The 14,193-nt window shown below is 48.9% G+C and overlaps 1 protein-coding gene across 20 annotated transcripts in view; it reads right to left on the bottom strand.

Annotated features, from left to right (window-relative positions):
- Positions 1-1,887: 1,887 nt before the first annotated feature.
- Positions 1,888-14,193, bottom strand: part of PTPRS (protein tyrosine phosphatase receptor type S) — a 162,751-nt gene continuing 150,445 nt past the window's right edge. For all 20 annotated transcript variants that reach the window (XM_074851670.1, XM_074851671.1, XM_074851683.1 and 17 more), the window contains 10 exons: positions 11,804-11,979; positions 11,104-11,223; positions 10,845-10,999; positions 8,561-8,846; positions 7,908-8,086; positions 6,954-7,080; positions 6,746-6,871; positions 5,588-5,742; positions 4,743-4,878; positions 1,888-4,205 (listed from right to left, as the gene is read on the bottom strand). In XM_074851670.1, the coding sequence (XP_074707771.1) occupies positions 4,137-4,205; positions 4,743-4,878; positions 5,588-5,742; positions 6,746-6,871; positions 6,954-7,080; positions 7,908-8,086; positions 8,561-8,846; positions 10,845-10,999; positions 11,104-11,223; positions 11,804-11,979 (1,529 nt within the window). In that variant the 3' untranslated portion in view covers positions 1,888-4,136. The remainder of the gene's footprint in view (positions 4,206-4,742; positions 4,879-5,587; positions 5,743-6,745; positions 6,872-6,953; positions 7,081-7,907; positions 8,087-8,560; positions 8,847-10,844; positions 11,000-11,103; positions 11,224-11,803; positions 11,980-14,193) is intronic.

A 14,193-nucleotide genomic window follows, 5' to 3' on the forward strand; every position in this document is an offset into this window, starting at 1 on the left:
CCGCTGCTGTAGTGTCATGGTGGACTCAGTGTCACCATGAGCCTTGCTCTTGTGCTGAGATTTCATTTTGTATTTGCTTCTCTAACTGGCTTCCTACTGTATTGGTTTGAGTTGGGTTTTTTTTGAAAGATTTACTTAGTTCCCAGCTGTTGTTCCAATTCTCTTTGTCACTCACCTTCCTGTGCTCCATGTGGCATTTATTTCTGCTCTGGAAGGGGTTTGCATCTCAACGCAGGGGAGGGCCACGCCAGCTCAGAAAAGGATAGAACAAAAATAAGAGACCGGAGAGCGGTGATGAGAGTGATTAACGTCACAGAGAGACAAGAATAGAACTGCTGAGGGTGCAGGAGACCAGGTAGGCATAGGGTGGAGGTAGGGAGGCTGATGAACCAGAGCTGAGAAGAAAAATCAGTTTTTCCTTTCTATTCTTCCATGATAAAATAAAGTAAGCGTCGAAAATCAACCCATTAATTAACGTAAGGTTGATGAAAGGTGTCTGTGCTGTGTTGCATGGCTGATCTGTAGAGCGCAGTGCTACAAATTATCTGAGTCCAGGAGATTATGAAGAGTCAAAAATCATTACTATTCATACAACTGCCTGGAGGTACTCACGTACATGAGACATGATTATAAACCAGATTTTTTTTTTTTCTTTCTCCTTTTTTCCTGTGCCATCAGGGTTGTTGCTGTTTGATGTTTGTTTGGCTCCCCACCTGCTCCATCTATCATGTGGAGTAACAACGTTCTGAAGGTGATGTAATTCCCTGGGTTCACAGCTCACCTGATGTTTGATCACGGTTCTGTGCTGACTTGGTAATTTTTTTAAATTTTTTTTTTTTAAGCTTGAGCCAAAATGCTGGTGGTGGTGTCATTGTAGTAGGGAGAGATGGTTTGTGCTGGTACAGCTGATCTGTAGAGGGGAAGGAAAAAAAATACCTGATACAGGATGCTTCCATCAGCCTCCAAAACCCGTGTCCTGGCCAGCTTAGCTCCTTCGTGTCTGAACGGGGATGAAGAGGGAAGTTCAGTCCAGACTGAGCCACCCGTGAGTAGGAGCCACTGTTAGCACAGACCTACTAAAGACTACAGTTCAGCTTAGCAGGCTCTGGCTTAGCTGGACAAAGATTTTTAAGTCTCACATTGGCACTGAGAAGGCCGCTAAGATTTCTGCTTTTGTTGCCACCCCGTTGTGTTGTAGGTTACGGCAGCGCGAGGCACGGGCCTTTCCGGGCAGCGGAGGAGCTCCGAGCTGCTTCCTCTTGCTGGACTTGTTCCCCTCAGCAGCGTGGCAAGGAGACCTCCATCTGCCATGGCCCAGAGCTCCAAGTGGGACCTTCGGCTTTCGCCGCCACCTGCTTTGGGTAGGTCTGTTTCTGCGCTGAGATTTTTTTCACCCCTTGGCTGCAGGCTTGGAGCCGTCATCCAGAGCCAGGATGGCCCCTGGACAGGGCAACCTCTTCCCACCCGGAGTCCAGGCTGAGCAGGGAAGGGGATGGGATCTGCTCCTTTCAAAGCCACGGCCCCACGTAAGGGAAACCCGGATGAGGCAGCAGGAACGGCAGCGGAACCCGGCACCTGTGTCTGGGTTGAGCCACAGTCCTGGCTCTGTCCGTGCCAAAGTCCCGCTGCCGAACTAGCAGGAAGCTTGTGCCTGTGTCACTGCAGCGACCTGGCCCAAAGCTCTCCAAATGAGCTCGTTTCTTTACAGCCACGTTTGGCTTGTAAAGGCGGCCTATTTTTAGAAGGAGCATAAGCACAGCAGAGGGAGAGCAACCTGCTACCTGGCCCTGGGCGCCAGCAGAAAGGTTTTTGCAGTGGCTGCGTTACACAGAGCAACTGCTTCGTTTCTTGCCCGCTCCTCCCAACAAAGAGGTTTGCAGTCAGGCCTTTCAGACAATCTTCCTTTAATACAAAGTCAATATATCTACATACACAGTGGTATGAAAACCACTTACTGTTTCAGTTTGAAATAACAGTGTGAAAGCAACAGCACTTTGCTCTCATACAAAGAAAAAAACCTCCCCCCTCCCCCAACTTGTCCAGTAAGATTTTGCTGCAACATACTTAGAAATTTGGGCAACTTTCACACAAATAAGAAGTAAAATCTTGAAGAAGCCTTTTGTTTCTTTTTTTTCTTTTCAGTTAAAGACAGGAAAGAGGTTGTTGTGGGGTTTTCTGGGTAGCACTTGATGGCCATGATTACCCCTTCTAGAAAAATAAAAAAAGGAAAAGTCCCAGGCAAGCAGTGTTCAGGGCAGTGCGTCTTTTCCAAGACATGCTGTCCTCTGTGCACCTCTGCAAGAAAACTCCTTGTCAGTCACATACACTTACACGAGTGTTGTATCTACCACCCAGCGCACAGACAGACTTGGGCCGTTACCTACAAGACACCTTTGATGTTAAAAAGCCCCCGTGTGCGCGCTGGCGTGTGCCACGGCTCCGGCGTCGCCGTCTTTCTGTCTTCAGTCATTGTAAGACACTGGTGTTGGTGTTTGACCTCCCAGTTCAGCCCTGGCCCTGGCCGGAGCGGGCAGCACGGCCGCAGCTGAAGGGGAGGGGGTTGGCACTGCTGCCATGTCCAGGCCTGCCTTCCAGAGACATGTGATATGTCTGAGATTTAAAACAAAAGAACCCAAAAAAATCCAGAAAGGACGTTTTGTTCTTACATGAGCAAGTTAAACCTTTTAAATGGTAGAAAAGCAATATGTAGAAGTAGCAATTTGCACTGCATTTTTATATATCACAGCCATTACACGTAACATTTCTACAGTGAAAAAATAGACTGTCTTTGAACATAATATGAACAAATAAGCAAATTTTTCTTTTAAATTCATTGACTGATATTCTTTGTCTTTTTTTTTTAAAAAAAAGGAAAAAATACACTATTTAAAAAAAAGGTAATGTCACTTGTTACAGTTACATCGATACTTTAAAGAAAGCCACTCACAGTATATGCCATTGAACACATCTCACGTGATCTTTCCCCGTTATTTATACAGCTAGGGCATGTTCGTAGCTGTGCCAGTGAGCGTGGGGTGACGTGGTACTGGGACAGTCCTGAGTCTCTCTGCCTCGCTCCCGGAGAGCCGCCGGGTTCAGCAGCAGTTGGTTATTGGAAATAAATTTCTCAAGGGCCCTTCTGGGGCTCCTCTCCGAGAGCTGCTCCCAGGGCAGGGGCTGGCGGGGCTGGCACAGCTGCCTGCAGCAGCAGTGGGGTGGTGTGAATGTGCAAAGAGAAGGGGAAAGGGGCTGCCTTTCGTTACAGGGCGTCCCACTGCTGCTCAAATTAACGCCTTTGTGGTCGCTGGATGCGCTAAAAGGGGGAACGGAACCAGCAGTCAGCAAACCCAGCCCAGGGGAGCTGCCAGCTCTACCCATCCCACTGGCGGGCGAGGGGAGGGGGCCACACCACACAGCCAGGTCGGGGTTTTGTATCTCTTTCTCTATAATTTTAAATATCCTAAAAAATAAATTTTGGAATTAGAAGAAATGAGGAATGTTCCAAGTATTCAAAATGTGAGCTATAAAACCTCTCGCGTGGCAGGGGCATTCGGTGAATGCTGTTTGCAAGGTGCCTGTAAGCCCAGAATCATCCCAATGTTGATACTGAGGTTATTAAGACTCCAGCTAGAAGAACTCCTGACCCTAAGTTTGCCTAAGTGTTGAGATTTAGTTCCTTTTCTTATCTTTTACAGAACACCTTCAATTCTGCAAGTGACTTCCTTTAAAGACTGCCAACTATATTAGTAAATAAACTGAACTCTAATGATGTAACCAAAGTCGGTTTCCTTCCCTTCTCCAGCAGTAACGTTTCGCAAGGTGTGTTTTAGCTTTTGGATCTGTTTCATGATGTCCATACGTCGTCCACAGCGAACACCACTTGAGGTAACAAGAGCAGTTCACCACTTAAAGCAGTCCTTCAGCAATCTCCTGAGCTGCCTCTTCACGGTCCAGGTTACAACATGGAGTTCCTGAAGGGGTGTTCCTTTCGATCCTTCCCCCTGCTCCCCAATGCATTGTCCAGATGAAAAGGTACTTCTTCTGATTCAGTTTTGTAAGTTCAAGCACTCCTCCTGGGTCAAAAGAGGCCTTCCAGGACTTAAGTGGTTGGTAAAGTCTGCACAACGGATGGCTTTTTATGTTGCATAGTGATCAAAACTTCCCAGATACTCCAGAGCTGCCTGGTAACAGAACTGGTATTCATCCTGCAAACAGTAAAGAGAACCAGCTTCAGAGGTTTGAAAAGCTCTTCAGGATCCCTGCCCTGCTTTCCAGTTAGGACATACTTGGGCAGGAACCACGCACAGACTCTCTTTTATTCTCAAAGAGCCACAAACTACAGGGAAAGGAAATCCCTTCCCTTTACTGTCTGTGCATCTCACAGACACCAACCACCCCACCACGAACCGGCTCTGCAGCCAACCTTGGGCTGTGCTTAGAGGCAGGTGAGACCCCTCACCTCAGAGGTGGGATGAGCTAAGAATCAGGGCTGGCAGACTGGGCTGAAATCCCAGAGATTGAGACTTTATAATCCCAAAGATGAGACTTTATAACAATAGGATTTTTTTTATTATTTTTTTTTTATTCTGTTTTTTTCCATCAGCAGTGCAGCCTGGGCTTGCTGAGTAATCCTCAGGTAAGGGAGAAAGGCAAAAAGCACCCTGCAGGCAGCCAGGGCGGCCGAGGGACTGGCTGCAGCCCCCTAAATGGTGACAGAGGACAGGTTCCCCACTCCACCTCACCTCTGTTTGCACCATAGCAGGTCGTTGTGTTCGCAGCATCTTTACTGTCTGGAAAATATCTACAACACCCTCATAACGCATTCTCTCCAGGACGATACTCAATGTGATGAACACGCCAGTCCTGCCCACGCCAGCACTGCAGAAATGGGAGAAAAAAAGGAAACTCTATGTTACAATGTTCCAGTGCTTCTCTAAATGCTGAGGTTATGGTATGGTTGAGCTGTGCCCTATGAACACGAACATGTTAGAAGTGGAGAGGCTCAGTCAGTCCTCCGGGAGGTGACAAATAGTAAAACTGCCAGTATGTGACCCAGACAAATCTTTGAGAGAGTGAAATAATAAAAAAAAAAAATCAAAAGCTTTCGGTACTAGTAAAACAGCATTCAGTGTGAAAATTATTACTAATATGCAACGTTAGGCTTTTTAAATAATTCGAAGAATGCATTTATCCTCTCCTGCCTTGGGGTAGGGAGGTGCAATTCTCACCACCAGCAAACGCAACCCAGCAATGTCAGAGGAGTAGAACTGGGCTAAGATTGGTAAAAATACTTCTAATTCTGCAGGTCAAACATTGATAAACACTGTGGTTCCCATCTCCTTCAGCATTCCATATGTCTCCCCTGGATATACAGGGTCAAAGGCCTCATGGGCAGTACCCAGGTCTGAAGGGAGATGAGTTTGGTTGCAGAAGCAACAGTGTTTGGCACCCTCCCCCTCCAGACACCCCCAAGAAATACGTCTGCAAAGATGGGGTGGGAAAGGAGGGAGATAAATGTAGGATTTTAATTCCTTCTGCTCTTTTGCATCCTCAGATGCATCAGATGTTGGCATTTGTGTGTGCATACCTGCAGTGGACAGAGATGGGGCCATCCTGGCCAAACTGTTCCTTGGTCTTATGTACCTGGCCAATGAAATCGATAAAACCTTCTCCTGATTTTGGCACGCCTTGTTCTGGCCAGTCAGTGAACTGGAACTGACGAACAGTTCGTGACTGACCATCCTGGGGGAGAAAATAGTGATATTTAAAACACCCTGTATTGGTGGTACTGAATACAAAAGGCAAAAAGCCCCGTTTTGTTGCTAGTTCATTAAGGGGCACAAAAAGTTAAACCAACTTTGTGTTATAATCAAGTGAACACACACATATATATATATATGTATATAAAATCTAGATCTACAATGATGAAGCTGCTCACGGTGCAGCTGAGATCTGTCAGCACAGCTCTGTACTCCTGGCAGGTGTGCTGAAAGCCCTGACCACTGCAAAGACTGCACAGATGCAAAGGAACATTCAAGGTGAGGTTACGGCCTCTCTATCAATCTTGAGAAAAGAGTTGCCACAGTGTCAGAATTACAGCTGACAGGAAGATAAATCTTGTTCTACCAGGACTGATGAGGCATCTTCCTTCTCAACCTTGCAAACAGAATCATCTGGTTCTACAATAATGGCAACCTCAAAAGCAGAGGACTCTACTTTGAGAGTGAGGGTTACATTTGCTAAACAAATTTCAGAAGGTACCGAAATGTTCTTTCAGAGGAGAAATCTGACATTGAATCCAAGATTATTTGAGCGAATGTGCCCCTTTGAGATGAATAAGGGCGGTTCCTCTGAAAGCCAGAGAAGTGTATGTTTTCTGTAGGGCAGAGTGTCCTGTGCAAGTCTGTGATTTTATTTATTTATTAGCTGTTTGGGGAGATACTATTTTCTGCTTTCATCTCATATACTGAAGATAGATATATAGATATATGTAAGATATACTGAAGTACAATCTGTGTGTGTGTGCCCTGTGCCTCATCACAACTAAGTTCTTCTCCACAGATGATAATCCCAGACTTTCACAGAGAAAGTGTTTACACCTCGGTCTTTCTTACGGGAGACAAAACCACACTGAAGTCCCGTTTTAGGGAAGGCAGCTTCCTTATCGCCTGGGTTTGAACCACTCCAGCCCCCCCAGCTACAACCCTCGGGGGCACAGCCTGCCCCCTGTGCAGAGCTTGCTTACCCTGGCATCAGTGACCTTGAACTCTCGCAGGATGTACTGAGGCATGTTGTATTCTGCCATGGGATCGACTACAAAGTACTGGTAGCGGGCAGAGCGCTCTGCTGGCCAGTACTGATGGCACTTTTCCTGCCAAGGGGAAAGAAAGGTCTCTGTTAGCCCCCGTGCTGCAGGTATCACCCCCCCCAGGCTTCATGCAGCGCACACTTACCCGACCCATCTCGCGAAGCTTCGTCAGCATCACGACGATGGTGGAGTTGTTCTCCCACAGCATCCGCCAGAAATCTTCCGTGGTCTCTGCCAGCGGCCCTTGAGTGGCAATGTACGCCTTCTGCTGTCTGCAAGAGAGCCCAAACCCCAGGGGTGGGTCAAGGGGGGGGGTGGAGAATCGCTGGGGTAGAAGCTTTGGGAAGCGCACACCAAGGCTGCAGAGCAGGAGAACAAATGGAAATGCTGGGGAAGAACTAGAACAGTGCGAGGTCTAAAGGGGTGGGAGGGGTTTTTGGTGCTAATGGTCAAAAAAATGCCAGCGGTGAAGCTTTCTCTAAATACCATTGCAAAGGGGTAAATCTAGATTGCTCTAGCTTGATGCTCTGTCTGGAAGAAGGTGCCCGATTCCTGGAACTAGCATCCACGTTTGCTGGGCCTGGGCAGCACCAAGAACTGCCCTGCCAGGCGTGGTGATGCCCCAACCCCGGTGCCCCGGCCAGGGCCAGGGCTGCTGCAGACACCATGAGGTGAGGAAGGTGCACGTGGGGTTGCCTTGTTCCAGGGGAGGGCTGCAGCTCCTCGGGCTGGAGCACATGGCATGTGCTGCCTGTGGGAAGCTGTCAGAATTGTAACATCCCCGAATCACAGAAGTAATAAAAAGGCTAATCCGTTTTTAGAAACCTCCCAACAGCAAAATCCACCCCTCACTGACACTCTATGTTTAGGACCTGCAGCTGGAGAAGGGTTTGGTTCGCTTCAAGGGATAAATAATTTTAAGATCACGGAGAACAGAGCTCATCACAAGGCTGCACTTGAGTCTGCGGGGGGGGTTGCTGGCCATCAGCACGAGAGCACTGACCTCCGGCACTGCTGTGTTAGGCCTAGCCCAGCCCTCAGGACGCGGCACCCCCAGGCTCGCCCACATCCTCCCCGAGTGCAGCGAGGGCCCCGTTACCTGTAGCCATCGATGAAGCTGGCGTTGATGTAGTCTGACCCCTCCACTCCTCTGATGGGCTGGAGGCAGACCCGTGTCGTCTCGTATGGCATGATGTTGACAAGGCGATTCTTGAATTTGTTGCATGGGAGGTTGGCGCTGATGAACCTGGAGGTGTGGGCTTTGGAGTTGGCGAGTCGCTGAAGGCAAAAGCAGAGCCACAACCATTTGTTCAGCTTTTTATTTTTTTTTTTCCTTAAGCCCTATGCCAGCCCACTTGACTCGCCCTCCATGTTCCACCGCACAGTTCTGCCCGCTGCTCCCTCCTTTTTTTTTGGGGGGTGGGGACAGAGTCTGAGACCATTCCCTAAGCAAAACTTTCAGAGGAAAAAAAAAAAAAAAAAGTTTAAAAACCCAATCTAAGGAGTGAGCAAATTCAATCTCGATTTGAAATGACCAGACAAGCCTCCTGCAGTGGCAGGTAGGTCTCCCCTGGGAACTGCAGTAGCATAAGGCAGAAAAGTAATTACTTCTCTAACATGGAACCAAAAAAGTTCCCATCAGCCTTATAAAGGTTCCCTGTCTGCTAACGCACACGTGGCAGCCCAGCAAGGCTTCTGTGAGGAACACAGAGCTTTCCCCAGTGACTGTCCCCATCAAGCACCCACCATTACCTTGAACTCCAGCTCCATGCCCGTCACGTGCTCTCCGACTTCAATCTGTGCCAGTTTCTGGATGTAGGTGTAGAGGTTCCTCGCTGGGACCTCCGTGTTGCCACAAGCAACAGCCTCAAGCAAGGCATCGTGTATAAAGCTGTACTGGTCTTCTGTCTGCACCATGTAATTGCGCTGCGACCTCATGAGCGTGACGTGCCCGTAAATGTCCACTGTCTTCTCATGTTTTATCCTCTCGAGCATGGCGTCGATCACAATGAAGCAGCCTGTCCGTCCAACGCCCGCACTGAAAAAAAAAAAAAAGGGAAAAAAAAAAAATGAAGCGATGGGACTACGCTGCCACTGAAGAAAGATAGTCCAGAAGGCCACCCACGAGGGAGGATCTTTCCACTGCAGTAACACAGGGGAGAGACAGACGCACAAGGCAGAGAGTGAACGCCAAAGGCACTCGGTGGCTGGGAAGGACCCTCGGCCTTGTGAGCACAGCTATTGCTGGCCAGAGGCAAAGGAAATCTTGGCAAAGCAGCCAAATGTGTGCGTCCAGCTGTTGCATAATTTTGTTGTATTAAAGGAACTGGTGCTGGTGAGCGCTGCTGCCCACTCACCTCGGTGTGTTGCTCTTGACATAGCTTAAAAATACTGTGTTGGAGGGTTTGGAAGTTGTACAACAGGGCCTGGAGGACAGTGGTGACACCAAAGCCACGGCAGCCCTGAGTCACTCTAGTGTGTGAGCACTGTGCTGCACTAGGGCCACTAAAGCCTGTGCCGGGACCTAAAAAGCTGTTTGTCTGAACCCCACCTGGGCCAGTGCTGCCCTAACAGCTGGGAGAGGCTGCTGGATCAGAGCCAGCAGAGGGAAAGGTCCCCTCATCTCCTGTGCCCATCTGCACGCAGCAGCACTCAGGCTTAGCCCCAGAGTTTGCAGCGTGCAGAGGTTTGCTTTGTTCAGCTCAGTTTAGCAAAAACTTCCCAGACCAAGTTTGGTCTAATGTCACCTGAGGACAGGATGGAAGATGAAAAGTTGCCTCTGGTGACGTGCCTATTCCCCCTTTGTACTGGTCTGCCCCGTTTCTGCTGCCTCTTCATCTGTGACATCCCCAGGACAGGAGCTCTCCTGGCAGACACACCACGATGACAATTCTAGGCAGGGGGCTCTAGGCTTGAACAAAAGCCTGGCACAATCTAAGGGCTTAAAAAGCACGTTTAATCACTCAGATCTCTCAGCAGCTGAGAAACTACTGATGTTGTAATGAGTAACATGCGTCACCTCTTTTCCTAAATGTTTTTGTGCATCGAGGTAACATCAAACTTGTGTGTAATGGCATTTGTGAATCAGCAGGGCTCTGTGGGTCTGGGCATCGGCCGCTGCTAATAAAGGGTTTCCTTTTACTATTCCAGTGCAGTCCCTTTCTTCATAAAGCCCCCTTGATCTCTGTTAATTAGACTACCTAACACCTGAACCAAGCAGGTGACTGAAGCTTTGGCAAGAATTTAGCAGCTGATTCAGGAGCCGGTTCCTGCACATTGTGAGCTGACAGCTCTCTTTATTCATTTTCTGAGAGGTGCACGATAATTGCCATCTGCAAGGTTAGTGATAAGTTGCCCACTTACAAAGACTGTTTAAATGGCATCCTCTAGGAGAGGCAGGATTAGCTTCCCCCAGCAGCCTGTAAAATTCAGATCTCTTTCCTCAGTGCCGAGTAACCTGCAGGCTCCTCCACACCCTCCCAAGGAACACAGGGATTTATCTAAGTTGAGGCTGCAAGCATTCCTCGTCGGGTTGTAAATTGAATTAGGGAATGCAACCTGCCCATAGGGGCCTTCAGTTTGTCATTATCAGAACGGCTGCAGCACTCAAAAAAACCACCCCTCTTTCAATCACTGTCAGCTCTCCCTTTGACAGCTGAGGCAGCTCTGCCTCCCGAACACCCGACGCAGCAACACCAAGCAGCTTTCTAGGCTGCACTTGATCTCTGTCCTCTCCCATTGTGACAAGAAACAGCCCCTGCACACAGAACCAGACACTGGCACAGCACGGGGCGCTTCCCATTGCTATCAAGATCCGAGTGATTTGGTGCAAACTAAACCACTCATCGTCTCAGGAAATTCTGCGCTCAGTGAAAACCCCAACTATCCTCCTCAGCTGCTGCCTGGGGATCCACTTCACAGGACAGCTCTGGCCTGCTGGGTACTTGCTAGGACACTACGTATATCAGCTTCATCCTCAGCTTCTGCCTCCCTCGCAGCCGGCCCCACGCAGGAGCGGGGTGAAGGGAATCGGTACCTGCAGTGCACCACGATGGGACCAGCGTCAGGGGGGTTGCAGGTTTTCACCCGTCTCAGAAAAGCCAGGAAGGGGGTGGGGTACTCGGGTACACCGTGGTCAGGCCACGCTGTGAACTGGAACTGGCGGACCTCCCGCTTCTCACTGGAGCCGTTCTGCAAAGACAAAAGAACACCAAGAGCAACGTGAGGTACCAGCACACGGCCGGGCCTGCCCGCGCTGCCTGCCGGGGGCAGAAGAGGAGCGGGAGGAAGGTCACCTTGTGGAGGGAGAACGTTCGAACGCAGAACGTGGCCAATTCAATGGTATCGAGTAACGTCACTTGAATCATTCCATAGGTGTCTGTACCCCGGCCCGGCCAGTACTGGTCACACTTGATCTGGAAGACAGGAGGCATTGCTCAATGCTGGAACAAACCCTGCGCTGCTGCGGGGGAAGCTCATTCCAGAACTGGCCTGAGGTTATTACAGGTGAAGCTGGCCAGGTCACAAAGGAGAGGGAAGGTGCAAAAGTCTTTCCAGAGCACCACGATAGGGACAGACCCGCCTTGAAAAGCTCCGACTGACTAAGCACAGGCTTTGATGCACCACATCAATCATGTAGACAATAGACTGGAATGATCCTGAAGATTAGAGTGAATGTACTGGGGCTTGTTAAACAAGAGAACCGAATGTGAAACTTGCCACATGATTAACTCCGAGACAGACCTACAAAGCATGCAATGGGATTGAGTGTCCTCTTCTCTTGGAGTTGCAAAGGAGGCTGCAGCTTTCCAGGGTGAATGGTTTGTTTTTTTAAAAGCAATGAATCACTGAACTTTCAGGGTGCTGGCAAAACAGGCAGAAATCCCCCACTGACATAAATGTGGGCTGCAGATCAAAGGGATTTGCTGTTCCCCAACCCTACCCTCCAATCCCCCAGGATTATGACTAACTAGTCATCCCTCTCATGCATCTTACCCGTGATTTCTCCTCCAGCTTAGTCATCATAACAATAGTAGCTGAACGCTGCTCCCACACCATCCTCCAAAAGTCTCCAAAGGTCTCTGGCAGAGGCCCCTGCGTGGCGATGTAGGCATTCTGCTTCCGGTAGCCATCAATGTAGTTGGCATTAATGTAATCGCTGCCCACAATTCCTGTATTAAATCAGCAAAAGCAAGTTAGTGAACTGCGCAGGACTTCATAGTTGGAAGCATGAGGAGATCTTTGCAGGAATGTTGTTAGAGATAATTCCCCTAAAAAACACCAGAGCCTTCATGCCTTGCTGGGTTAGAATCACAGCTCTTTGAGTAACAGGCTCTTTCCAAGTCTTTCCCAGCTGAAGCTCCTGCCTCCAAGGTCTGCATTGCAGGGAGACAAATAACTTCTTGCAAAAATTAAAGAGACTGAATATCGAGCCTTGAAACCACGGTGGTCTTACTGGTGTTGCTAACAGGAGCGAAAGTCCTGGCCTAGGGCTCTTGCTTCACTGGTCTCAAATAGGACAAAACCAAGTCCTTGTCCCCAAACGCTCAGAGTCTGGGCAGTAAACGCACCTGGCTGATGCACTGCGCAGTCTATAGTCTAATCCCAGGCAGTGAGCTACAGCTGGACAAAGCAAGGAATAAAACCAGGCTTGATTCAGCCAATAAAGGCTTTGAAATTACAGGCTTTGACTTGCTTTAAATTGTCTGCTGTCAGTTTTAGGAGTAGGGTTTTTTTCCATTTGCATGAGTTACAGGCTATTGAGTTACAGCTGCTTGCCCGTGTCCTTGCTTGAGGGGTTTGATACGAGTGGCAGGAGGTACTGCCAGAGTGAAGAGGGTGATTGGGACGTGGCAGGAGAAAACTGCTCTGAAGTTAAAATGGACACTGGCAAGCAGGGATGTTCAGGTTCAGCTTTCGAGAGCCTCCGAGATTGGCACAGAGGATCCGCACTGTTTGGCGATTTGGCCCGTTCCTAATTACAGCAGAGCGGCTGGCAAGGTTGGCAGGTTTCTGCTAACCTATGATTAACTCGGTACAGAACGCTTAACTCCTGTCTCGAGGGGGAGCCAAGGGTGGGGAGCAGCACCAATATGAAATTGGGTTGCTAGTCCTCATCCTGCTGCAGCAATAGGCATTGCTGCTTCTGTTGGCGAGGTGCAATCCACGCTGAATTGCCTGCCAGTCCTCAAGGGTACTTGGTAATTTCAGCTGCTGGTAGAAATGGCTTTTGATTAAATTTCTGGAGCGTTCCCTGCCCCCATCCCTTCCCAATCTGAAATTTCAGGAGGGAAGGCGGCTGTGCAGCAGCAGCAGGAACGTGATCAAGGCTGAGCTTCCGGAATTAATCTCCTCTCCAGCCCCCTCGGGTCCACTCTGTAATTTAAAATGGTGGCCATGAGCTCCTGCAATGTTTCGCTCTGTGACAGGCCCAGTTACAGAGAAGTCACGGAATTAAAGCCACTACTTCTTCCCAACCAAGCAGACGCTGACAGTTTGCAGCCTTGACAAATCCAGATTTAAAACAAAGAGAAAGCAACAACTAATTCCTCCGACTCCTTTCATCTTCCAGCCCTCAGCATAAAATACAGCCTGGTAGGAAGGAACACACCAGCCAAGACATGTCAGAACCTCTCAGATGCTTGAAAATTAAACCTTGGCCCGTCACACTTGCACCACTGGTCCCTCCCGATGCCACCTGGGCAGAGCTGGGACTGCTGCCTGCATCCAGCCCCGTGCTTCTGTTTTCCTGAGAGTGGAGAGCAGCCCGAAGTGTCCTTCATTCCTACGGCTGAGCTCCTCTCTTTTCCCTTGAATGACACGGCAACTTTTTAAAGACTTTTCTTTCCTTGGCTCATGCAATATTAATCTCAGAAGAAAACCAAGCCAGAACAGAGTCATCTTCACAATGAGAAATGTTTAAAATCCTTTCATGGCAGACAAGACCAATCCAGATTTGTGCAGCTTTCTGGCAAATCACCATGATCTGTTGTTACCTCAGGAACAGTTCTTCTGCGTCCCTCAGAGTTACCTCAGCAGAGGGAGATCATTCTAGCAATTCCTTTGTCACAAAGGCTTCTGAATTAACCTTTACATTCACCAGGGGGTTATTAGGACATCCCATATCCTCTCTGCTCAGACGATCAGCTCTTGGCAGCGCTAGACTAGCCTTAAGTGTTTTATCCGTACAGCACAACCCCATGCAACCCCAGATGACGAAACCTGAATATTATCTCAGCAGCAGCAACCAAAGCAGGTGCCCTGTTAAACTCCATCTCCTCTCCACCAAAAGCCCCTCTTATCCTAGCGTGCACCAGAGCAACTCTGTCAAGAGCCACGAGTTGTGAAATTTAATGTAAATTTTCTGACTGCACCATCACTCACAT

This window comes from Strix uralensis, chromosome 27, assembly GCF_047716275.1.
Source record: "Strix uralensis isolate ZFMK-TIS-50842 chromosome 27, bStrUra1, whole genome shotgun sequence".
NCBI lineage: Eukaryota > Metazoa > Chordata > Aves > Strigiformes > Strigidae > Strix > Strix uralensis.